The sequence below is a fragment of the Peromyscus maniculatus genome, chromosome 22, assembly GCF_049852395.1.
Source record: "Peromyscus maniculatus bairdii isolate BWxNUB_F1_BW_parent chromosome 22, HU_Pman_BW_mat_3.1, whole genome shotgun sequence".
Lineage (NCBI taxonomy): Eukaryota > Metazoa > Chordata > Mammalia > Rodentia > Cricetidae > Peromyscus > Peromyscus maniculatus.
In genome coordinates this window covers 1,207,507-1,234,387 of record NC_134873.1, presented here as the reverse complement: position 1 = coordinate 1,234,387, position 26,881 = coordinate 1,207,507, and the positions used below count along the sequence as shown (strand labels likewise).

General features: G+C 39.1%; 1 protein-coding gene across 3 annotated transcripts; it reads right to left on the bottom strand.

The window, feature by feature from the left end:
• Window positions 1–235: 235 nt before the first annotated feature.
• On the bottom strand, window positions 236–26,881 carry LOC102910128 (uncharacterized). 3 transcript variants are annotated; one of them, XM_076559004.1, is made up of 5 exons: window positions 26,734–26,855; window positions 12,916–13,036; window positions 5,035–5,161; window positions 4,773–4,833; window positions 236–4,231 (listed from the first exon to the last, which is right to left on the bottom strand). In XM_076559004.1, the coding sequence occupies exons 3-5, from the start codon at window positions 5,066–5,068 to the stop codon at window positions 2,542–2,544; spliced, it is 1,785 nt and encodes a 594-aa protein (XP_076415119.1). In that variant the 5' UTR covers window positions 5,069–5,161; window positions 12,916–13,036; window positions 26,734–26,855; the 3' UTR covers window positions 236–2,541. The 3 variants fall into 3 exon arrangements, with proteins under 3 accessions (XP_076415119.1, XP_015846438.3, XP_076415120.1); XM_015990952.3 differs by lacking the exon at window positions 12,916–13,036 and having other exon boundaries at window positions 26,734–26,881; XM_076559005.1 differs by lacking the exons at window positions 4,773–4,833; window positions 12,916–13,036; window positions 26,734–26,855.

Here is a 26,881-nt window from a genome sequence, read left to right as displayed (position 1 = left end):
ATACTAACCATACCTCATGAGGCCAGAAAGAAACTTGTAAGTAAAGTCAACTTTATCATAGACTCTTCTAAATATTCACCAAAATGGAGAGAATTCAAGATTAGACTGATCATTTAATTACTCACCCCATGCTTCAGGGTCAGTTTCAGAATATGGAGGATATGTATGTAAAGTAGCATAAAGTAGCAGTAATGGGACCTGGTTGAATGGAGCTGATAAATAAGGACAATTAAAATCTCATACAAGAGCCAACTTTATTCATTGCCTGAGACAATTTATACTCTGCAGGTTAAGAAAGGTTACATGAGTGAAGTTCTCATGAGTTAAAGTTGTATACAATGATAGAGCAAGCCACATGGGACAAGAGCATGCTTTTCCATTCAGGCATATAAAGGATAGGTCAAACATTTAATTGAGCAACACCACCAAGCAATAATGAGCAACCAAGAGACAAATCACATCTATCTGCACAAAAACACATTTCAAGAACATTTTTTGGATTTGAAGAAACTGAGGTCACAAGACTTTTGTTTCATTTTCTTGGAGTGTTAACATAAGTATTCAGAATTCTCTTCAAATGACTCCTTTCCAAGACCATGTCTGATAATAAATATAATTAATTTTATTTTAGAAAAAGAATGTAACATATACATGAAGAAAGTTCTTTTAAAAATACGGAGGTACACACACACTCACACAAACACATAATTGTCTTTGTACCATTTACATACCTGGTGCCCTAGGAAGCCAGAAGAATTCATCCTATCTCCAGGACAAGCCTTTATTAGCAGTTCTGAGCCATCTCATGTGGATTGGGTACCTAACAGCAGCTTTACAACTGAGCCAAATTCTCAACATGCCAATATTGTAGAAGATGAAGTTGTGCCATTATTGTTTCTGTCTTCTATCACTGGGAGGTGGTGAAATTTCCTATATGATCACTGAAAGATTGAATGTTTTCTATCCCTGTGAATAGACTCTGACCATTGCTTCTTATTGTAATTGTAAACACAGTTCTCTTAATGTAAATGAAGACAAAAGATTTTGTTGTGTAGACATGAGTCCAGGTTGTGCTAGGGGAAGTTCCATAACATGATATATTCTTTTAAACATAATTTATTTTTAATTTATATTTATAGGTGTTTTGTTTGGATCTAAGTCTGTTTGGGGGTATTGTGTTCCCTGGAAGAGGACCCTGGAAGAGGACATACAGACAGTTGTGAACTTCCCTATTGGTACTGGGAATTGAAACTGTGTCCTCTGGAAAAACAGCCAGTGTGTTTAATTGCTGCGCCATCTGTCCACAATCCTTATTTTGGATTTTTGAGACAAGATGTCTTAGTTAGAATTTTGGCAATAAATGGGGAGGAAAGGGTTTAGTTGGCCTAAACTTCTATATTGTTATTTATCACTGAAGGAGGTCAGGACAGAAACCTAAATGGGGCAGGAACTTGGTGCTGTTGCAGAGGCCATGCAGTGTAGCTTCTTAACTGGATTATCCCCTATGGCTTGCTCAGCCTGCTTTTTTATCAAACATAGGACACCTCCCCATCAATCATTAATTAAGAAAATGCCTTAGAGCCAGATGTTATGGAGTTTTCTCAACTGAGTTTCCTTTCTTTCATAACTAGCTTGTTGTGAAGTTGACATAGGACTAGCCAGTGCAATTGACCACTTTTCAATTTGACACACAAACATGGCCTTATTAAGCCCCAACCTTTCTTTTTTCATTCACAAGATACTGCATTAAAACATAAACAGCTTTAATAAAAGTCCAAAAATCTTCACAAATTCATACACATTCAAGTTTCTCTTTAAAAATATGAAATCTTACTAAAAATCTAAAATCTCTTTTAAAAATTCAAAGCCTTTCAAATATGGCTCACGGAAAAATCAAAATTAAATTAAATACTGTCTCTGTACAAGAGGAAGAAGCAAGGCAGTCAGAACCTGAAAAAAAGCAAAAAATGAAGTCTGACTGTATAAATTAACTCAACCTCTAGTGATTAAGATCCACACAGAATCTTCAGGGATTCTCCAAAGGACGTGGGTACACATAATTTCTAGGCTCTTACTGGTTCCACTTTACCACTGCTGATGGTCTTGGTGGACACCACATGGTACTGGCATCTCCAAAATGATGTATTCTGTGCCTGGTGTTCAAAGCTTTACCTGATTTATAAGGTTCAAAGGATTTTTCGCTAGGATGTATTTTTTTCATGCCTATGAAGATGACTTTATATATAAATGCTCTACCACATTAATAGACAATCTCTCTAGTATGATTTCTTTCATGTTTTTTTAAAAACACTGGGAAATTATGTAAAGGCTTTACCACATTGATTACATTGATAGGGTTCTACTATAAATTCTTTCAGTAGGTGTGAAGATGACTGTTATAAGCGAATGCTCTCCAACATTAATTGCATTCACAGACTTTGTCTCCAGCATGATACTTTTATGATTGCAAAGATGTCCTTTCCATGCAAATCTCTACCACATTGATTACATCCATAGGGTTTCTCTCCAATATGATTTCTTTTATGGCTGTGAAGATGACTTTTCCATGTAAATATTGTACCACATTGATTGATTGCATTCATACTGTTTCTCTCCATTATGACTTCTTTCATGACTGTGAAGATCACTTTTATGTGTAAAGGTTTTACCACATTGATTACATTCATAGGCTTTCTCTCCAAAATGAATTCTTTCATGTCTCTGAAAAGAACTTTTCCATGCAAATGTTTTACCACATTGATTACATCCATAAGGTTTCTTTCCAACATGAATTCTTTCATGACTGTGAAGATGACTTTTACGTGTAAAGGCTTTACCACATTGATTACATTCGTAAGGTTTCTCTCCAGTATGAATTCTTTCATGACTGTGAAGATCACTTTTCCATGCAAATGCTTTACCACACTGATTACATTCATAAGGTTTCTCTCCAGTATGATTTCTTTCGTGATAGTAAAGATGACTTTTATGTGGAAATGTTTTACCACATTGATTACATTCATAGGGTTTCTCTCCATTATGAATTCTTTCATGACTGTGAAGATCAGTTTTATATGTAAATGCTTTATCACAGTGATTACATTCATAAGGTTTCTCTCCAGTATGAATTCTTTCATGTCTGTGAAGAAGACTTTTCCATGCAAATGCTTTACCACATTGATTACATTCATAGGGTTTCTCTCCACTATGAATTCTTTCATGACTGTGAAGATGACTTTTACTTGCAAAGGCTTTTCCACATTGATTACATTCATAGGGTTTCTCTCCAGTATGGCTTCTTTCATGTCTGTGAAGAAGACTTTTCCATGCAAATGCTTTACCACACTGATTACATTCATAGGGTTTCTCTCTACTATGAATTCTTTCATGACTATGAAGATGACTTTTACTTGAAAAGGCTTTACCACATTGATTGCATTCATAGGGTTTATTTCCAATATGACTTTTTTCATGATTGAGAAGATGACTTTTTTGTGCAAATGCTTTACCACACTGATTACATTCATAGGATTTCTCACTAGTATGACTTCTTTCATGTTGTTTAATAATACTGGGATATGTAAAAGTTTTACCACATTGCTTATCTTCATACTGTTTCATTATAGAATTAGTTCTGGGTAATTGAAGATAACTATGACATGAAAAAGCTTTAAAACTTTGATTATATTCATAGAGATTCAAATGTGTTCTTTGCTGTAACTGTAAAGGGCAATCAGATCTAAATGTTTTATTGTGTTGTTTACATTCATAGGATTCCTCTTCTTTATGGGTACTTTGGAATATTTCAAGATACCTGTGATGGTTCATGCCTTTAGTACATGGCTCACATTTATCAGTTCCTTTTTCCATATGAGCTTTTACATTTCTTTGAAAAGAACTGGAAGAACCGAGAGCTTTACCACACTGATTGCATTCATAACATTTTCCTATAGTGGGAGTCACATTACATGTGCAACATGAACCAGTACAGACAGAAGAATTTCCAAATTCCTTGTACTCATAAACTTTTTCTCCAGTGTAAGTATGTTGGTGTATTTCTAGTGACGTTGGAAATCCAATTAATTCTACACTTGTTTCACGATCACACTGTCTATTCATAGTGGTAACCACTGCATATCTTTTGATTTTTCTGGGTGAGAGAGAGGTACCTATCTTCTTTCCAGATCCCTTATGCTCACATGGCTTATATCCAGAGTGACAGATGATATACCTGTGAAAGGAACAATAACAAACAAAGGGTTTTCACACTGCATTCACACAGTTTAACATTTTGTTCCTCATAGAGATGTAGTACAGGGATTAAGGTTTCTCCACCATGACAACATTCTTGAATCTCATAAACTGTCCCTTAAACTAAACTATGGAAACTCTCTTCAAGTATACGAGTACCACAAGCTTAACTAAGGGACAATTTGCTTATGAATATTTTTGGACATACCCTAATCCTCTAATCAATGTGAATGCCTTTCCAGTAGTTGAATGGAATGAAACAAAATGGATGCATGGATCTCAGGGAGTTACGATTGATATGGTGACATTTGTGAAGGCATTATTTCTTTGTCTTATCTCTTACAGGAACATTTTGTAAACACATATCAGCTATCTGAAAATGAGGTACATGATATTGTAAGAATTTAATAATCATCACAAAGCTGTAACTATGTATATTGTTAGTTTTCATTAAATATCAGGGCACTTTAAAAGTTCTTTAGAGGCATAAATGATTCTATCACCTTGTACATGAAAATTACCTTCCATGTCTTCTAGAACCTTGACAATGTTCTCCAATATTGTGGTCCTCCCATTTGTAGCCTAAAATATAGTACCAGAAATGAATCATATATTATTGGAAATTATGCAAAATTTGAGTTATTATATCCAGTGAACCTTAGAACCATGCCTAATTTATGTACCACATTCTTTTTCTTTCACAGTAGAAATCACAGTGGAACAAAAATTCCTAAGAAAGGCTTATAATCGTAAGTTAAAAAGTGAAGGAAAACTCATTCTTACCTATAGCAGTGAGATTATCACAGATTTCCAGCATCACATCTCTGTAGAGATTCTTCTGGGAAGGATCCAGCAAAGCCCACTCTTCATGGGTGAAGTTCACTTGCACATCTTCATAAGTCACTGTATCCTAAAAAATCACATACACATATGAAACAGAAATGGTAAGACTGAGTTCTCTGCAAATGAACACTTCACTGGGATTATATTTACATAATTATGTGTGCTTGACAAATTTATTTCATATCACAGAATTTCAAATGTAATCAGCAAACCATTTTAGAGGGAATTAGAGGAAGAGGATTACGACTCTCATTTCTGATCCCTATGAATACTACATGGCATTGCAAGCAAAATGCTGACCTATATATATATAGAGAGAAATTCAAACAAAGTAATAGTATTGAGTAAACAACAGCAAACTTGTTTCAAAATTACTGACATCAAAAATGGATGGACAAGATGGACATGGTAGTGCACACTTTTAATCCCCAAACTCAGGAGGCAGAGACAAGTGAATCTCTGTGATTTTCAGGCCAGCCTGGTCTATGTAGAGATTTCTATGATAGTCAAAGGTACATAGTGAGACCCTGTCAAACAAAGAAAAACATCCAGCACAAGGGGCTCACTCTAAATTCCCTCCGGGAGCTAAACATACATTCTAGAAATGTACATGGCTTTCAGAAAACTGGAGTGCCTCATTTGAACTATACAGCTAATATGATATTCCTATGAAAAAAATGCATTTTTATTAAGTTACTGACAGACATATCAAAATGATTCCCAGAAACATTAGTGAAGGAAAGGCTGATGTTAAACCATAAAAGAAAACAAACAAACAAGCAAAGCTCCCAGTAGAATTTAAATACGGACCAATAGTTAAGATCATCTGGAGGTGGAGAGCTTCTCTCTAGGTCCCACCAAGCCCCTGCATTCCAACAACCCACGTATAAAATAATCACTCAGACGCTTATATTATAAAGTGTATGGCCGTGGCAGGCTTCTTGCTAACTGTTCTTACTCATATCTTAAATTAACCCATTTCTATTAATTTATAAGTTGCCACGTGGCTCATGGCTTATCAGTACCTTATATCTTGCTTGTCTTGGTGGCAACTGGCAGGTCTCCCCCCTGCCTTTCCATTTCCTCTTTTCTCCTCTCTGTTAGTCTTGCCTATACTTCCTGCCTGGCCACTGGCCAACCAGTGTTTATTTATACAGAGCGATATCCACAGCAATCACCTTTTACTTTTGCAGAGGACTTGCATCAGTCCCTAGGACTCAATTATGGCTCCCAACATTTGGAACTCAATTTCAAGACTATCCAGGGCTCTCCTCTGACTTCAGTGAAAGGCAGGCAAACATGGTACACCTGCATATATACAGGAAAAAGACTAATGCATGCATTTCAAAGAGTAAAAAATATTAAAACATGCAAAAAGATATGTAGAATGTTACACATCTGCAATGTAACAATTCAGGAGATCTGTATTAATGTCATGAATGCAGGCCATCCTGCTGGAAGAAAACAAAACCTCTGCCAACATTTAAAATTTAAAAAGTGGGTAAAGCTCACCAAGATCAAATACTTCACATATAGTAAAACCTAATGCTATCAGCCAAAAATATAAACTAAATATATCAGAGCAGAAAAAAATGTCTTATCGAGGAAAAGCATTTGCTTCTATAATACCTTAAGTTATTTAAGGATGGAGTGTGTTATGTTGGAAATGTGGCTGCATGAGAATGAACAGGGCTGCTTAGTTTTAACTACACAAAGATGTGTAGGGGCCCCCAAACAGCTTGACCACACAGCTATCATGACAGGCTTAGAGGCCCGGATACTATTTCTGGAAGGCAATGCCCAGATCCAGGAAAAGCCATAAGCTGACATCAACCAGTAATCCACCCAGGGATGGGGAAATACCTAACATCCCAAACATTCCAACCATTAGATAAGGTGGCCAGAAGTCCCTGAGTCTAGCACACACCTATTTTTGTTTCACAGATACCCATAGACATTATCAACAAATTAGGGTCCTGAACCTTGGAAATCCCCTCACCCCAACCTTTACGATAAAAATCCTACCCTGCCTGGGCTCAGGGCTCTCTGCTCTCACCATTGCATAGGAGAGACAGATCAAGCCTCGGAGCCTGAAAATAAAGGGAGACAGAGAGACCAAGCTCAAAGCTTGAAGAGATTAAAGGCTCTTTGCTTTTACATGAGGGATTTGATCTCCGAGGTGGTCTTTTGGGGTTCCCCATGATCTAGGCATAACATTGATAAGAGTGGTTGGAGTATAAATACTAAATACCCATCCCCAGAGACCAACATACTCATGGAAGGCCCCTGATTCTAGAGATACCATTTGCACCCTAAGGAAACCAGAAATCTCAGACAAAGTCTCCAATACATCTTTGTACTTGGGAGATTTTTCATTCAATCTACTATTTGACACAGATCATGATAGGCTCACATTCAACCCATAATGTTAAATGCCTTTTAGGCTATCCACAAAGATCCTTATATTCTATAACAGTCCCCAAACTGTTAAAATGTACTGTTTCTTCTGACACTGAAGATAGTTTCTAGAATGTGTTATCTTGTAAAATTAAAAATGAAGTTATATCTATGTGCACTAGCTGGTCTCTTATGTCAACATGACCAGGCTAGAATCATCAGAGAGGAAGGAACCTCAGTTGAGGAAATGCTTTTGAAAGTTATAAATTTATAAACTCAAGTTCCATTTGCTTTTGGGATACCATCTTACAAGGACTCCAATTTGCAGTAAGGCTCATTAAGGAAGGGAATGGGTCAGTTGCCTTTAGTCTACTGGCTATGGGTGGGTTAGGACTTCTGTTGGTCTTTTCTATGTCGAACACACAGATTGCAAGCCCAGCACCACTTGAGATCTTTGGTAGCAGTTAATTCTGCAGCTCACACACAATTGAGCGTGTATGATAATGAGTATTCAGAGAAGGGTAATGCCTGGGGGGCGCTCACCAACCTAAGACAGAGTGCCTGTGTGGCCTGGGCAGGTGTCTCCATGATGGGTAAGATGACCTGTTGACGTCCCATGCAACCTAAGTCAGAAGCTCATTTTTTAGAGGGGACCTGTAGGGCCCTGGCCCCCGTTTTGGGTAGCTGTTGCCTTGCTTGCTGACCTTGACCTTGATGTCCTCCCTATGCTAATTCCCTGCTGGGTTCCAACCTCCTGAATGCTTAAGTTAAGTTCCTTGTCTGTGTATCCTGCATATTGGGTATTAACAGCTTAGATACAAGATTGTAAAACATCAGTAGCGAACTTCTGCCCTCCAGGGTTTTTCCATTGTGCTGTAAACCTGTATTTAAGGCCTTCTCCCTCCTTCAATAAACAGCATTCTGCATTCAAAAAAGAAATTAAAAAAAAAAAGAGAGATTATATCTATGTGCACTGGCTGGTTTCTAGTGTCAGCTTGACCAGGCTAGAGTCATCAAAGAAGGAACCTCAGTTAAGGAAATGCCTCCATGAGATCCAGCTCTAAGGCATTTTTCTTTTAGTGATTAATGGGGGAGGGCCCAGTCCATGGTGGGTGGTGCTATCCCTGAGCTGCTGGTCCTAGGTTCTATAAGAAGGTGGACTGAGCAAGCTATGTGAAGAAAGCCTGTAAGCACCTTCCCTCCACTGCCTCTGATTCAGCTTCTGTGACTCTGGGATCCTGCATTTTTAAGTTTCTATCCAGACTTCCTTCATAAACAGCAATGCTGAAGTGTAAGCCAAATAAACCCTTTCCACCCCAATTTGCCTTTTGGTCTCACTGTTTTATCTCAGCAATGGATGATACTACACAACACACAAAGGTACAGAATACACATTCCCTTTTCAAAGAAGTGAGGAAAGATTGGGCCAAGGCAAGACTAAAACCCTGCTGGGCAAACACCACATCCTACAGCTCTGAGACAGAAAGCTGGGGCTTCAGTTTCAAAAGAATTAGATGGCTCTTTCTCTTTGACACTTTTCACACATCTCTACCTTTGGTTACTTCTACTCCCTGTGTGCAGGTGAGTGGAAGTAACCACAGGTAGAGATGAAAGGTGTCTCAGAGCTTGTTCATCTCAACATCTAGTGGTCTCAAAATGCAACCCAGTCTTCATTTTCATACCTTCTACAATGACCTGTCACAGTCTCCACATTAGATCCTTGACTCTGCCAAACAATTGGCTGCAACAGTGCTGAACTGAAAGTATACTGGAAGAATCCATGACCTTTAAATTGTGCATCTTTCCTCTTTTAAGAAAATGTGACACACGGATGATGTGTCAACATGGGGTTCTAGTTCTAGATTGACCCTGCCCCACTGGAACAGATCAGCATTAATTCTGTATGAATTTTTTTTTTTCTGGGACTAGGACTCTTGTTCCCTCTCCCTTTCCTATTGAAACACTTTACTTGGTGGTACAGTACCCATGCAACACCTTTTCTATATTTCCAAAGAAGAGCCTGTGCCTTCTCTTTAATGTCACTAACCTCCCCAATAATTACAGCCTCTGTTCTAGCCATGACTGTCCTCTAACACCACCTAGTACTGTTTTCCTTTCCAAACACACAGGTTTCATTAATATCTGCCCTGATTGTTGCTCCTTTACTCTACTGTTGTAGGAACTTAGCAGAGTCACTGTATCTGTGGTACATATTAGAATGAACAAGCATTCTTTAGAAGTACTTTTACCTTGAAAAATCCTAATAGAGAGCAGTGATTGTTTTGCAGAATGGACTTTGCAGCCATCCTGTCACTATGATTACAAGATGCCTCAGGCACATCTGAAGATCTTGTATTATTATGCATTGCACATAATACATAAAAAAGACTAGAGTCATGGATCCATGTGATGCTCACCTTCAGTAGAACATCTAGATCAAGATTAGGGACTCTGGTGTGAGGAAATACTTTGTCTAACTTTCAATACACCTTTGTATAGCTGTGTAGTGGTATTTGCTAGGTCCATGACCTTGGGCTATATAACCTAAAGGAGATGGTATTTCCTGCAATTGTATGTGACCTCACAAAAGGACAGGAAAGAGGGTTATGGGCTTCCCTCTTCCTTTTTCTTCTTCTTTTTTTTTTTTAATTTTTATCCTGGTGTGACAGGACACCTGATGGCCTGGGAATTGAACAAGGATCCTCTGGAACATCAGTCAGTGCTCTTAACCACTGGGCCTTCTCTCTCCTCTCTTAAATTAAAGATGTCACGTACAATGGCAAGAAGCACAGCCTCACTTGGACTGTAGAGCCCAAGGTCATGGGCAAAGTAAAACAACCACACAGCTGTTTGGGTTCAGTCCATCAGAAGAGGCTAGCTAGACCTTCCTGCTGCCACAAAGGCCTTAAAATTTCTTCTTGGGGGTGCCTCTTTCTTCAACTGACCCACATCACACAGTATACCTGATATTTGGTGACCAACAATATGGGGCAAGGAAAGACCAATAATGTGGTCCAGACACTCCAATACTGGAGGTAACATATGCCAATAGTGGTGGGTGAGACTCCAGCATAGGGCAGGAACTTAGAGAATTTAAATTCTCCATCTCAGCAGTGGCAACAATAAATTAGCTCCTGGGACAAAGGAGAAGTCAAGGAAGAAGAATCTTTCCAGGAGAAAAAGAGAATAGAAATGAAATTTAAAAACATACCTTCACAATAGAGAAAGGTGAAGGAAAGGAAATATGAAAAGGAAATTTCGGGATGGAAAAAGGAAAAATGTTTAATCAAGAAAAGAGGATTTTTCTGGTGGAAGAAGGGAAAATGTTGAATAAAGTCCCTATAAAGGAAAAACAAAGAAAAGAAAAAAAGGCTCTTCACAGGAGAAACAGGGAAAGAAAAAAAAGGCTCTTTCTGACAATAGAAAAAAATTAAAGATTTCTGAAACTGAGAGCTGCACTTTACCTATCACCTCCTTCAGAGACAGGCTCGGTGGGCATTGAAAGGACCAAGCAGATGCCATAACAGGCTGTTCAGTCTTGTCTCAGAGATCAGGCCTCAATTTCAGTTTCCTGAGACTGAGCAAGCAGTCTCTGGGAGGGCTGTGAACAAAAGACATAGTCCTTGCAGTAGCTCCCTTTCTGCGCGTACTCTGACTGCTAAAAGTTCAGCCAGATGTTTACTGTCTGGGGCCCCTCACCAACTTAGAGTTATGTGCATGACGTGCTAGGCCAGCCAGCCCCCATGGTAGCTCAAGGACAAAGCCTGGGACTTGTGCTGGACAGCCCCCAAAGTGATAATTGTAACCACCAACCAGTAAATTCAAAGGTTACATACCCTCACCCAATTAAAAGAGAACAGAGATAAAAATAAACCAATCCGAGTTGCACCCGTGCAAATTCCCCTAACCCCCCTGAAGGGCTTGTGGTTTTTGCCTTTAAATAGCCAGCCACACAAAGAAAGAGGGACTCTTCCCTGCCTCACTGTATTGGGTGTAGGAATGAGTCCCCTGTCTAGACTTGTATCTGCAGAATAAACCTTGCTGTTGCATTCTGGACATCCAAGGTCTTCGATGGTCTCTTTGGGGGCTCACAATCTGGGCATAACAGGCATTACTGATGCAGCCTGAGCAAGCACAGCAAATCCAGTGCTTAGAACTTTCTTGTTTGCTTAACTTTGGTTTAAATGCTTGTTTGTTTTTTCCCCCCTCAGAGCGGGAATAACTCAACATTAAAGGTCCCTTTGTGGCAAATGTTTTGTTTTTCTCTAATAATGGATATAACTCATCAATGGTCTCTTCAAGGAAAAAAGCAAAATTGAAAACAAGCCCAACTTTTAGTAAAAAATAATTGTAGATAGGAGATGAAGTATTAAGTCAATGCTGTTTGAATTTCCAATGGTATTAGTCATTCACTGTATGGAGGTTGTTCTTGTCTCTTGTGTATATAAGTAATGTTTGAATGAATGTTTATTTTTCATAATAAATTAACTAAAAATAAAATTTGTGATTTTAAACCATATTATTATAGGGTCTTGTCTGCTTATAATTACTGATAATTTGGCTCTTCTTACTAAATTTCTTTCTGGAAATGCTTGATTAAATCATTTAAAAATGGAATACTGTAAACAGAACAGGTTGTTAGCTTATTAAATAATGTGGTTACTAAGTTAAAAATTCATAAAATATAATCTCTTACTGATAGCCTAGAAAAGTTGTTTTTCCACTAAATAAAATACAGAAAAATTGTTTGTTCCACAATGGTAATAACTGACAAGTTGCATTATCTTGTTACTTGGGATCTATTAAAAGGATCCTCTTTTCAAAATTTTATAAAAATACTCTGAAAGTATTGCCTAAAGTTACTTAAAATCCTATAGAGATTGTTTTTAATGCTTTTATAGATGGCTTATGTAAAAAAGACTATGCAAATAGAAGCGGTGGTAGAATTCCTCAATTACCTTAACTAAAAAAAATTACAGGCACTTGAGCAACTAATACAGGAACAGTTAGATGCTAGACACAGTGAGGAAAGTATAAGTCCTTGGAATTCTCCTATATTTGTAATAAAAAGAAATCTGGAAAATGTTAACAGACTTGAGAACTTTAAACAGATTAATTCAACCCATATATCCTTTAAAGCCTTGAAATCCTTTACATTCTTCATTACATAAAGCATGGCCTATAATAGTTGTTGACTTAAAAGATTGCTTCTTTACTATTTCTTTACAAGAACAGTACAGAGAAAATTTTGTTTTTACGATTCCTACTTATAATAATGCTTAGCCACTAAGTGATTAATTAAAAGATTCTTCCCCAGGGAATGTTAAATAATCCAACTCTCTGTCAATATTTTGTAAATCAACCACTAGAAGTGGTTTGTAAACAATTTTCTCAGCCTATTATTTATCATTTTATGCATGATACCTTAATAGCTTCCTCTGATATTGATATCCTGGAAAAGGTGTTTGCTGAGGTACAAAGATCTTACTTCATTGGTGGTTGCAAACTGCTTCTAAAAATTCAAACAGGGGATTCTCTTAGGTATCTAGGATTTAAATGAGTAAACAAAAAATTCAGCTTCAAAAGGTATAGATTAGAAGAGATCAATTATACAAACTTAATGATTTTCAGAAATTATTGGGAATATTAATTGGTTGTGGCCTACCATTGGATTGTCTACTTAAGAATTAAGTACTTTGTTTCAAATTATGCAAGGTGACTCAGATTTAAATAGTCCAAGGCATTTAACAATTGAGACAGAAAAGGAGCTGACCCAGGTAAAAGAAAACATACAGTGACTACATAGATGGATTGGTATCACAATTGAGTGTATTTTGGTAATTTTCCTTTTTACCCCTTCCCCTACTGGGCTTATTATGCAAAGGGAAGATAATATTTTTAGCTCATAAACAGAGTAAAAAGTTAAAAACCTATAGAGAAAAGATTTCTGAATTAATTATAAAAAGAAGAAACAGACTTTATCAATGGTGAGGAATAGATCCAGCTGAGATTGTAGTACGTTACACTCATGTTGAAATTATGCAATTATGAGTAATTAAGGATGACTGGCAAATATCCTGTAGTAATTATTTAAGAGAAATTAACAATAAATATCCCCAAAGTAATAGACTTCAGTTCATAAAAACAACTGAATGGGTTCTTCCCAGCATGTTGAGTCGAGCGCCTATTTCTAGGGCTCTTACACTCTGTGCTGACCCAAGTAAATTAGGAATGGCTGGTTATAATGCAGGAAACATCAGTAAAGTAATTCAAAGTCCACATGCTTCAGTTAAAAAATCAGAGTTGTATGCCATTCTAATGGTTTTATTAGACTTCAATAAATCTAAATATAATTATTGATTCTCTGTAGTCAGAAGTTTTCCTGTGTCCCATCTGGCCTAGCGCATGCGTTAAATGTAGCAAATCAAGTCACAGAGTGGGGAAAAAACTGCCTTTCACCTCAACTGCTGCCAAGACCCTGTCCAGACTGTGGAGAAGCAGGACACTGAGTGATGGATTTCCTGCATTGCCAGGACAAGACACCTGCATGTTCCTGGGGAAAGAGTGATGCTACTGTATCAAGGAATCCGGCCTGGTGGAAACTAATATCGAGTCACTCCACAAACTGTCTGAAGAACTTCATCACTATGACCAGGGCCCATCTCCATTGCATTCTTTCTGGCAGTCTTCACTCTTCCCACAGCTAGCCCTGTTCACAGGGTCAGTGGTAATAATCTATTTTTTTTTCTCCTATCAACTTGCTTTTTCCTCTTCCTCCCAGAATGGATTCTTTAGGTTCGATGGTAGTTAATCAGATGCTTCTTCACCCATACCACCCACTGAGCATGAGCCAACCGACTGCCTATTCCCTCTCCCCACATTGTCCCATGCTAAGAGAAAGCAGCCAGATTTAAACCAGCACCCATATACCCAATAAGAATGGGATGTTTGGCTGGAACCTCCATGCCTGGCTATCTAAACCCCGTCCTTTCAGAAAAACCACCAAAAAGCCCAGTTCTGCATTCTTGGCAGCTGGAGGCTCCTCCCCTGAAGCTGCCTGTGGCCCAATCCCAGCATTATACTTGGGCACAAATACAGCTCTTAGAGGAAAAGTCATCACCCTGCACCTACAGAGTATTTAGCCTCCCTCCTTTTGGATTGGCCATGTGATTCCTCTCCTGCTCTCCTGAGAGTCACCAGGGAGCTGCTTTGCTCTGTTCGTTAAACCTGGATTTATTAAATTGACTTCATAAGACTTACTACCTTAGCAGTTAAGGATATCCAATGACCATGGATCCAAAACTCATCAATGGGAATTATTTCATTGACTTCTTTTCATAAAGAAACCTAAATTGCTGAATTTGTTAGCGACTGGCATCAGATTTCTACAAAACTTTGGGCTCAGCAGAATTAAACAGATGGTGATAGTGTTAGTGAAACAGCAGACTTGATGCGAGCTGTGTTACTTTTAGGAGATCAGTTAGAGACTTAAAGGGGACAGATTCTGTTAAAATGTGTTGGTAATGTTAACATTTAATTGTATTTCACCTACTGTATTAAATTTAATGAAAGCAAGTATGATTGGGATAAGGTTAAAATGCTATTGCTGAGTCACCCTAATGGCTCTCAAATGATATATGATTTACAACAAGAAATTAAGGAAATCTTTTCAGTTAAGCTACCTGACGTGTCTGGAATGGATGTCATGGAATGCCTTGCAGACACCATACCTTCATTTAATCCTATGAATCATTTGGATAAGTTTTGTATTCTGGCAATTGTTATACTTGTTTTTGCTATAATAATTTTAACACTTTTCAAATATATTCTGACTTATGTACATGAGACTATGTTCACTGCACAGCTGCATAACCTTCAACGTAATTAGATTAGCTTAAACCAAAGGGGGAAATATAGGAATTTAGCAGAGTCACTGTATTTGGGGTAATATTTGAATGAACAACCAGTTCTCAGAAGTACTTTGACCTTTAAGAATCCTTATGGAAAGCAGTGACTGTTTTCCTGAAAGGGCTTTGCAGCCATCCCCTGACTTTGGTCACAAGATGCCTCAAGTACACCTTGGCCTCTTGTATTATGGGCATTAAACATAGTACATAATAAAGGACTAGAGTCATAGAGGCAAGTGATGGTCTCCTCCATTCAGACATGTAAATTAAGACAGTCTATGACTCTTTAATTTAGCTGTACTTGTTTTCACAGGATACAGGAACAATACATGTAGACAATATGCCAAAATACTACACAAAACATCTATCATAATTACTGCTCTGTTGCTGTGAGGAAACACAATGACCAAAGTGACAGTGATAATGCAAGGCTTTTTATGTTGGGACTGGATTACACAGACAGAGGATTAGTCCATTATCATCATGAATGGCAGCATCAAGGTAGGCAAGCATGGGGCTGAGACCAATCTCCTGATACAGACAGGCAAGCAGAAAGAAACATTGCTTTGGCTTTTGAAACCTCAAAGCACACCTACAGTGACACACCTTAACAAACAAGGAAGGTAAAGGAAGACAATGCTTGGCTTCCATTGTTACAATTTGTGGTAAGACCCATGGATGGATTCAACTTGAGGCCACAGAATTCTTTCTTCTATTACTTTGTTGTATGGAGCCTACATGTCTAAGCCATAGTTACCATCACCTCCTATATTCATGCTAACCTAATTAAAAAGTTCTATTAAGGAACAGGCACAACAGGGCACATTTAAACCTTGAGAAGTGTGGGTCCAAGCAGGCCTTGTGTCTGATGGAGGACGGAAGCGTCATAGCAGAGAGCTGGGCTATCCTTGCCAACAAAGTATCCCTGTGGTTTGCTGCCCTCTTGCCTATTATGTCAATAGTACATTATGAAAACACAGAATTTATAGAGTAAACAGAAGTTGAATATAAAGTCTAATAATTTATGCTATCAACAACATTAAACTGATGACATAAGGACATTATGAATGTAAAAAATGATCAAGATCGAATATATAGCACACTAACGACATCATCTGACTTCAAAAGTTCAAGTGCGACTAACATAAAGATTGTACTGTCTGGGAATGAAGAGATAACAGAACTTCAGAGAAAACAGACATAAGAACACAACTGAAATACAGTCACTGTTGAAAAATGAGACCAGTATACCCAGTATGGCCTTACTAACACAGGTGACTGGAACACTGTGTCATTTATATGCAAATGTATTAGTAACACAGATTGTAATATCTGTGCAAAATTAACTTCAGTAGGATGCTACCACTGCATGTTAAGTGGGAAGAACAGAACTTCAGGAAGCCCCCAGAGAAACTAGGGCTTTGTGAGATAGCAAGTCTGCCTTCCATGGAGACAATAAGATCAGGAGAGTTGTGCTCATGGCATGGTGAGATCAAAAATAAGCATTTTTATTCTCAAGAGCTCCTGCTCCTCATGCTTTGAGGGAAGGCATGACAGGAACTCAAGCAGCCCAAGAACTTGGAAGCAGGAGCTGATGCAGAGGCCATAGAAGGTGCTGCTTACTAACCTGTTCACCATGGCTTGCTCAGCTTGCTTTCTTCTAGAACCCAGGAAAACCAGCCCATGGGGGGCTCATCGACAATGGGCTGGGCACTTCCCAATCAATTACCAATTAAGGAAATGCACTAAGGCTTGCCTACATCTAGATCTTATGGAAATATTTCCTTAATTGAGGCTCTCTCCCCTCAAATGACTATAGTTTGCATCAAGTTGACATAAAACTATCAAGCACCCTGATGATTTACATTAATTGGATTAAATGGGAACACAGATGCATGACCTCTCAAGTTGGGGAGAACAGAAAAGAGCTGCCAGAGCCTAAGTCCTGCTGGATTGAACTCCTGGGACAAGAGGAATGTAAATGCAGTCTGCTGTTAGTACTTCTGTTTGATTAGGCAGTCTTTAGCCCAACTCTTCAGGAGAATTTTAAACAATATATCAAGCTGACTAGTGACACATGCCTGTTATCTCAGCATCCAGACTAGCATGGCTGCACAGGGAGGTACAGGAGATCAGGGCCAGCAAAGCAGAATTCTGTCTCAAGCAAGATGATTTTCTGAGGTGCTAGGATGGGATCCAGAGCTTTCGCATGCTTGGCTAGATATTTTACCCCTGACCTACATACCCAAAACCCTTCTTCCATGCATGGTGGCTTACATGTCACACACATGTGGAAGTCAGAGAATAACTTGTCAGAGTCATTTTTTTTCCATCAGGTGGGTCCTGGGGATTGAACTCAGGCTCAGAAGCAAGCACCTTAATCACTTGTAGCTATCCTACTTTCATAGGTTATGACATCTTCTATGGTTTTGCGTCAGGGACAAAGTCTGCTCATGTAGTCCTGACTGGTCTGGATCTCTATGCAAACTCTAACAAAAATTTGCTTCCCTCCTTCTGCCTCTGCCAACTGAGTCCTGATATTATACTGTGCCCCACCACACACAGCTTGTTTTGTTTGGGGTGGAAATAGTCTCAAGTAGCTCAGGTTGGCCTCAAGTTCAGTAAATAGCTGAGGGTCATCTTCCATTTTCATCTCTACCTAGCTACATTCTCCAGGTAGTGATATTTAAATAGTAAACAATGAGGCTGGGTACAGTGACAAGCACTTTTAATATTAGCACCAGCGAGCCACAGGCAAAGTGCTCTACATAGTAAGTTCCAGGCACGTGAGCATGAGTTAGTAAGACCCTTCCAGAAAGAAAAAAACAGCACTGAGAATAACTTTTAGGCTTGATTGTTCCTCAAATCTTTAATGACATTTCTTTATAGTGTGCCTTCGTGCACATGGATCATAATGTGGGTGAGTTAGTCAACCAAGCACACAGGGCACCACGTTGCTGTTACAATCATTACCTGGCTGTCCCCACAAAAGACCACAATGCCTGTGGTCAGTAAAGGGTAGGGAAAAGAACTCCTCCAGAGATGGTCTCAGGGAACAGCATCTGCTTTACTGCATGTAAGCAACTACTTATATAGTGGAAGCCTATCAACTCTGATTGGTTAGTACATCACATTTGATTAAAAATGAATGCTCATACAACCCACCTGGGTTTCTATGTAGAAGAGGAACATAAAAGAGACATGGTAAGCACACATATGTTAGCAGGCCAGCTATTGGCTACTCATGCTACTTTATAATTCAATCATCTCACTTCAGGGAATATTCAGGAGCATGATGGGCCACGCTTGTTACTTAGACGCACAGTGTATGAAGTAGACTAAGAACCAGGACAGGCCTGCAATTTCCCCCTCTAAATCATTTCATTTTCCTGAGTGCCGAGCCTCATGATCAACAAGCAGGATATGCTAACAGTATTATTACAACTAAAAAGGTAATGACATTAGTTCAAGGAATAACAGCGCCACTGACAACCTCCCTGGAGACAGTTCCTTCCACTCCCTTACTGAAACCTCCTTTAAATACTTAGCCACTTTTGCGTGAAGATGACCTTGAAGCATGTGGTGAGGAATTCTATAATCTATGTAATCTTATATTCCCTCCATTTCCTGATGAGGACTTACGAGAACCTATGAAAATGCTAACTTTACAAACTAGGCAAGCTAGAGCATGACAGGAAAAAGGAATTCATTTGTCAATTCTTTATCAGCCTCATGAGCTCCTCTTGGTATTTAGTGGTATTTCATCAAAATCAAAATGCCTAATACCTAATTTTGCACCAACCAATTTATTTAAAGCTCTACAATGTGGGACAGCATTGAAGAATCCTTGCACATTAAGAGGAATAAAAGAACTAGAGCTATTTGGATCCTGACTAAAAATGGCTACTTAGTTCTACCTGAATGTGGAAAATGGAAGGTAGAATCACATGAGAATGGCGATTATATAATGCCTGGACAATTACTGATAGCTCATGGATGGGTCAGAGTTGCAAGTTCACAGTTGTACACAACTGTTAAAAAGACTAGAATGCAGAAGGCAATCTGTGGCTAAAGATGGCTTTCCCTTACCTAGTGATTTTGCTGGGGCAAAGTATCTTAACATTCCAGCACACAGAGTATCAGGTCATTTCAAAGTATAAGTTTATGTTTCTTCGAAGCATCTTACTTGTGAACATGAATATAGCCATGAGGACTATGGTCAAGAATTCTATAGTGACTCTTGCCCAATTGAGGGTATCAAGTAGCACTAAGGGGTTGCCATTTGACTGCCAGGTTTATGTCATTAAAAACATAAAGTTAAGTGGTGATGATACACGCCTTTAATCCCAGCCCTCAGGAGGCAGAGGCAAGGGGATCTTGGTGAGTTCAATGCCAGCCTAGTCTACAGAGCAAGATCCGGGATAGGCACCAAAACTACAGAGAAATGCTATCTCAAAAAAACAAAAACAACAAACAAAAGTAAAGTTAAGTAAAACCATCTTACAAGGGTACTGGCTCATTAGCTTAAGAAACCTGCAGTGCCTGCAGAGAAGGCTGAATTGTCAAGACTGTGATACTCTCACAGAGGACCTGACCCTGGTTTCCAATACCGAGAATGGTTGTATCACATGCCTACAGCCCCAACAGATCCGATCCTTCTTCTGATGTGAGAGGAAAGGTGGCAAGCATATATATTCATGCAGGAATGCACAAAAAAAAAAAAGATTAACAGAAATTGAAATAAAACATACAGAGAAAGCTCTAGACCATGTTAAAAAGAAGCATGAGGAAGTCCCCAGCAGCCACCAAGCAGGTTAGATTCTGTTCCTCCAAGATCCATTCCGCCGACCAAACCCATGCACTTGGTAATCCTCCCATGGCCAGACGTCCCCAACAACCCCAGTAGATTACATAGGCTAGGCACATCCCATTCCAGTTGGAAGAGCAGGTGAGTGACTGGTCTCGCAGCTGAACTGTCCCATCAACCAGACCCTAAATCCCAGGGCACATCTCATGCCCCTCCCCAACCCATCGCAGCATCAGCAAAGCAGCTGGGCCCTGCACCCATATCTGGTGAAACTCCAATGCTCTGGTGCTGTCCCAACCAGCCAGTAAACAGGTGAGAAAGCTGCTCCAGAATGTACCACTATCACCACAACCCACTGGATTATGTTCCCCTAAGACACACTCCACCACCCAAACCCAAGCACCTGGTCATCCTCCAAGTGGCCAGCCCTCACCTGCAACACTCATAAGCACAGGCACAACCCACACCAGTTGGAAGAACAGAAGAGTAAATGCCTGTTTAACAATACCTTCAACAACAGAAAAAGGGCAATATGGCGCCATCATAACCCAGTAATTGAAAAACAGCAAGACCTGAACCTTCCAACACAACTGAAGCACAAGAAAATGACCTAAAAATAACTTTATGAAGATGATAGAATCCCTTAAAGAGGAAATAAAAAATTATCTTAAAGAAATCAAGGAAAAGACAAAAACTTGGAAGAAATCAATAAATTCCTTAAAGAAAGTCAAGAAAATCAATCAAACAGGTAAAGGAAATGGTTCAAGCTTGAAAACTGAAATTGAAGCAATAAAGAAAACACAGACCAAAGGAATTCTGGAAATGGAAAATCTGTGTATGTGAACAAGAACTATATCACCAACAGAATACAAGAGATGGAAGAGAGAGTCTCAGGTGTTGAAGATACGCTAGGGGAAATAGATTCTTCAGTCAAAGTAAATGTTAAATCCAATAAATTTCTAACACAAAACATCCAGGAAATCTGGGACACCATGAAAAGACCAAACCTAAGAATAATAGGGATAGAAGAAAGAGAAGAATCCTAGCTCAAAGGCACAGAATACATATTCAAGAAAATCTTAGAAGAAAACTGTTCCAACTTAAAGAAGGACATGCCTAAAAGGTACAAGAAGCTGACAGATAGGTCAGATGGTCCAAATAGGCTGGACCAAAAAAAAAAAAAAGGTTCTCTTGTCACATAATAATCAAGACACTAAACATATAGAATAAAGAAAGAATATTAAAAGCAGCAACCAGAAAAGGTCAAGTAACATATAAAGGCAGATCTCTCAGAATTACACTCTACTTCTCAAAGGAGACTCTAAAGCCAGAGGGTCCTGGACAGACATTTTGCAGACAGGAAGAGACCATGGATGCCAACATAGACTACTATACCCAGCAAAACATTCCATCACCATAGATGGAGAAAACAAGATATTTCATGACAAAACCAGATTTAAACAGTACCTATCCATAAAGCCAGCCCTATAGAAAATACTAGAAGGAAAACTCCAACCCAAGGAAGTTACTTGCAGTAAATAGATAACTGCATATCAGTAAAACCCAAAGGAAGGAAACACACACAGGGACAAACCTATGCAAAAGAACACATGCATGCAATACGACCACTACCACCACCACCACCACCACCACCACCACCACCACCACCACCACCACCACCAAAACCAAACCCCAAAAATAACAGGAATTAACAATCACTGGTGATTAATATCTCTAAATATCAATAGACTCAATTCACCCATAAAAAGACACAGGTATACAGAATGGATATGAAAACAGGATCCATCCTTCTACTGCACACAAGACACACACCTCAGCTTAAAAGACAGACACTACCTCAGAGTAAAAGGCTGGGGAAAGCTTTTCTAATCAAATGGACCTAAGAAGCAAAGTTGTAGAGCTATCCTAATAGCTAACAAAATAGACTTCAAATCAAAAGAAATGAAGAACACTGAATATTCATCAAAGGAAAAATCCATCAATATGAAGTCTTAATTCAGAATATCTATGCCCCAAAACACAAGGGGTCCACATTTGTAAAAGAAATATTACTAAAGCTTAAATCACAAATCAAAACCCACACATTAATAATGGGAGACTTCAACACCCCAGTCTCACCAATGGACAGGTCTGCAAGACAGAACCTTAACAGAAAAACAAGGGAACTAACAGATGCTATGACTCAAGCAGACTTAAGACACCTAAAGAACATTTCACCCAAACACAAAAGTATATACATTCTCAGCAACTCATGGACCTTTCTCGAAAACTGGCCACATACAAAATCTCAACAGATACAAAAAAATAGATCTTATTGGATCACCCTGGATTAAATGGACATAAACTCAAAGAGATTCCATAAAAATCAGGAACAAGACAAGGATATCCACTCTCTCCATATTTATTCAATATAGTATTTGAAGTTACTAGCTAGAACAGTAAGAACAAAGATGATCAAGGGGATACAAAATGGAAGGGAAGAATTAGAACTTTTGTTATTTGAAGATGATATGATAGTATACATAAGTGATCTCAAAAATACTACCAGGGAACTACTACAGCAGATAAACACCTTCAGTAACGTGGCTGGATTCAAAATTATGTAAAAAAAAGAAAAGAAAAGAAAAAAAATCAGTAGTCCTCCTATATACAAATGATAAACTGGCTGATAAATCAGAGAAATAACACCCTTTACAATAGCCACAAATAATATAAAATATCTTGGGGTAACTCTAATCAAACGAATGAAAGACCTGTATGACAAGAAGTTTAAGTCTTTGAAGAAAGAAACCAGAGAAGATATCAGAAAATGGAAAGATCTCCCATGCTCATGCATTGGTAAGATTAACATAGTAAAAATGGCAATCTTATCAAAAGAAATCTACAGATTCAATGCAATCACCATCAAAATTCCAACACAATTCTTCACAGACTTCAAAAGAACAATACTCAACTTCATAAGGAACAAAATATCCAGGATAGCTAACACATTCTTGTATAATAAAGGAGCTTCCAGAGGTATCACGATCCCTCACTTCAAGCTCTACTATAGAGCTATAGTAATAAAAACAGCATGGTATTGGCATAAAAACAAACACCAAACACATGGATCAATGGAATCGAATCGAAGACCCTGAAGTAAATCCATACACCTGTGAACACCTAATTTTGAAAGAGAAGCCAAAATTATACAATAGAAAAAAGAAAGCATCTTCAACAAATGGTGTTGGCATAACTGGATGTCAGCATGAAGAAGAATGCAAATAGATCTATTGCCCTACACAAAACTCAAGTCCAAGTAGATCAAAGACCTCAACATAAATCCAGTTACACTGTAGCTGAAAGAAGAGAAAGTAGGAAGTAGCCTTGAATGCACTGGCAAGGAGACTAGTTCCTGAATATAACACCAGTAGTACAGACATGGAGAGCAACAATTAATAGATGTGACCACCTGAAACAGAGATGCCTCTGAAAAGCAAAGGACACCTTGTCAATAAGACAAAATGGCAGCCTGCAGAATAGGAAAATATCTTTACTAAGCCCATATCAGAGTGTGGATCTCCAAAATATATAAAGAACTCAAGAAACTAGAGACATCAAAATACCAAATAATCCAATGAAAAATGGCGTACAGATTTAAATAGAGAATTCTCAACAGAAGAATCTCAAATGGCTGAGATATACTTAAAGAACTGTTCAACATACTTAGGCATCAGGGAGCTGTAAATCAAAATGACTGAGACACCATCTTACATCTGTCAAAATGGCTAAGATAAAAAACACTAATGACAGCCTATGTTGGAGAGAATATGGAGTAAGGGAAACACTCTTCCATTGCTGCTGGTGGGAGTGCAAGCTTCTACAGCCACTTTGGAAACTGGTATAGTGGTTTATTAGAAACCTGTGAATCAATTTACAAGACCCAGCTATACCAATCTTGTGCATATAACCAAAAGATGCTCAATCATACCACAAGGGCATTTGCTCAACTATATTCACAGGCTATTCATAACAGCCAGAACCTGAAAAAACCTAGATGCCCCTCAACTGAAATAGATAAAGAAAATGTAGTGCATTTACAAAATGGAGTATTACTCAGCTGTAAAAAACAATGACAGCATGAAATTTGCAGGCAAATGGATGGAAATAGAAAAAAAAAAATCCTCAGAGGTAACCCAGGCCCAGAACAAAAACAGGCTATGTACTCACTCATAAGTGGTACTAGCTGTAAAGGAAATGATAACCAGGTTACAATCCACAGCCCCAGGGCAGCTAGGTAACAAGGAGGACCCAAAGAAAGGTTCAAGGATTTCCTTGAGAAGGGGAAATAGAAAGAGATCTTCTGGGTAAACTGAGGGGGGTGGAGGTACAGGAATATGAGGAATCAGGTTGGGTGTGTTGAGGGTGGGATGGATGAGGAGAATAATGAAAGAGATACCTTGACGGGGGAGGAGGGCATTTTGGGATTAGGGAGAAATCTCATGCCAGGTAATCTCCCAGGAATCTATAGGATGAAACCAGCTAAGACTCCTAGCAATAGTGGATAGGGTGCCTGAACTGGCCTTCTCCTGTAATCAGATTGGTGACTATCTTAATTGTCATCGGAGAGCCTTTAACCAGTAACTGATGGAAGCAAATGAAGAGATCCATGGCCAAGCACTGGGCCAAGCCCCAGGACTCCTGTGGAAAAGAGAGAGGAAGGAAATTATGAGGGTGTGTGTGTTTGTGTGTGTGTGTGTGTGTGTGTGTGTGTGTGTGTGTGTGTGTGTGTGAAGGTCATGATGGAGGAACCCAAAGAACCAGCTGACCTGGGCTCCTGGGAGCTCCTTGACTCTGGATAGACAGCTAGGAAGCCTGCTTGGGACCACCCTAGGCCCTCTGCATGTGTGTGACAGTTGTGTAGATTGGTCTACTTGTGGGGTTCCTAGCAGTGGGATTAGCAACAATCCTGGTGCTTGAGCTGGCTTTGGGAGCTCATTCTTGATGCTGGGTTGCCTTGCCCAACCTTGATGCAGGGGGAGGAACTTGGTCCTGCCTCAATTTGATGTGCATGTTTTGTTGACTTTCATCAGAGGCCTGCCCCTTTCTGAATGGAGACAGAGGAGGAGTGAATGGGGGGAGAGTAGAAGGGAGGTGTGGGGAGGGAACAGGAGGATAGGAGGGATGGGAAACTGGTTGGCATGTAAAATAAATGAAAAAAAAATAATAAAAAAAAAGAAAAGCAAAAGCAAATGAAAGCTAAAAAAGAAGTATGCAATGAACACCATACATTTACTTGAGATATAGAAGGTAATTATTTTCTTATTAACCCATCAGCTTATAATAGTTTATGTAAATTTACATATATGTTATAAATATTGCCAGGTATGGTAGCTTAGGCCTTAATTCCTATATCTCAGGAGATAGAGGCAAATGGATCTGTGAATACTAGGCCAGATAAAACTACACTGTGTATATATATGGAGTAGAATTGACAACAGTCTTTGCTCTAGGGAGACAAGTCTCTTGAATGTAATTTTTGAAGATTAATTGTGTATCATGTTAATTTATTTTTTCGCATATAGATCCTCATAATTGTTTGGATGCTTTTATATTGATAAAAGATTCAACTTTTAAATGTTTGAAAAAGTAAACCTGTGGTCTTAAAATTACAGAGATTTAATACTTGGATTTTTGGTTGGAGAGATGGCTCAGCTGTTAAGAGAACATGCTGCTTTTGCAGGGAACTCAAGATTAATTCCATAACCTATACCAGGCAGAAAAGCTTGACTCAAAATAAATAAATAAATAAATAAATAAATAAATAAATAAATAAATAAATAAATAAATAAATAAATAAATAAAACAGACAAAAAGGTACACAGACTTATCTTTCTTTAAGGTTTTTTGAGATGGGCTCTCACTATGCAGCACTAGGCGGCCTAGAAAACACTATGTGCTGTTTCACAAAGAAAGATATCAATAGAACATAAGAGAAAACTTATAAAGATACAATTAATATAGAGTCAATTCTGACTCACCAGGCCAGGAAACCCAGCATGCCTGATCTTACTGACACAAGTGACTGGACCACCCTGGCATGTCTACATGCAAATATATTAATGACACAGAATTTACGCCCTGCACAGAATTAACTGCAGACCGGTCCTACACCTGAATGTTCAGTGCCAAGTGCAGAACTTCTAGAAGACACTAGTGTGACCAGGGCTGTGAGTTAACAACCTGCCTTCCACCAGCAGTAACGCAAGTGGCACATGCGTGCGCACAGCTTGCTGATGTCACAATAAGGAAATATCAAGCCACAAGACCCACATCCCTGTGTTCTGTGTAGCCACAGCCGCAGCCGCCGCATATGGAAGTTACTCGGAGGCTGCAGGACTTCGGAGTTGCAGGAACAGCAGGGAACTCAGACTCACGGGCCGCCGCCTCCGCCGGTTCCCACAGCCCCGGGCCCCACCCCCGCTCCCTCGACTCCTCCCTGCGTGGGGATCGGCGCCCCTCGCTCACCATGGCGGATTCCGAGCTCGCCCCGCTCTCCTCACAGCTCCCAGCAGCGGGTTCAGCGCAGCACACGGAACAAGAGAGTCTCCCTCAGCCTTGGAGCCGCGGAACCTGCAGCATGGAGGACCGGAAATGCCCACCCTATTCTGACTCG

Bases quoted from the DNA above. Each gene is read 5' to 3' on its own strand.
- LOC102910128 (XM_015990952.3), bottom strand. The intron at 4,834-5,034 runs GTAAGAATGAGT...ACTATATTTTAG, and splicing joins TGATAATCTCACTGCTATAG to GCTACAAATGGGAGGACCAC. The intron at 4,232-4,772 runs GTAATTTTCATG...TTCCTTTCACAG, and splicing joins GGTTCTAGAAGACATGGAAG to GTATATCATCTGTCACTCTG.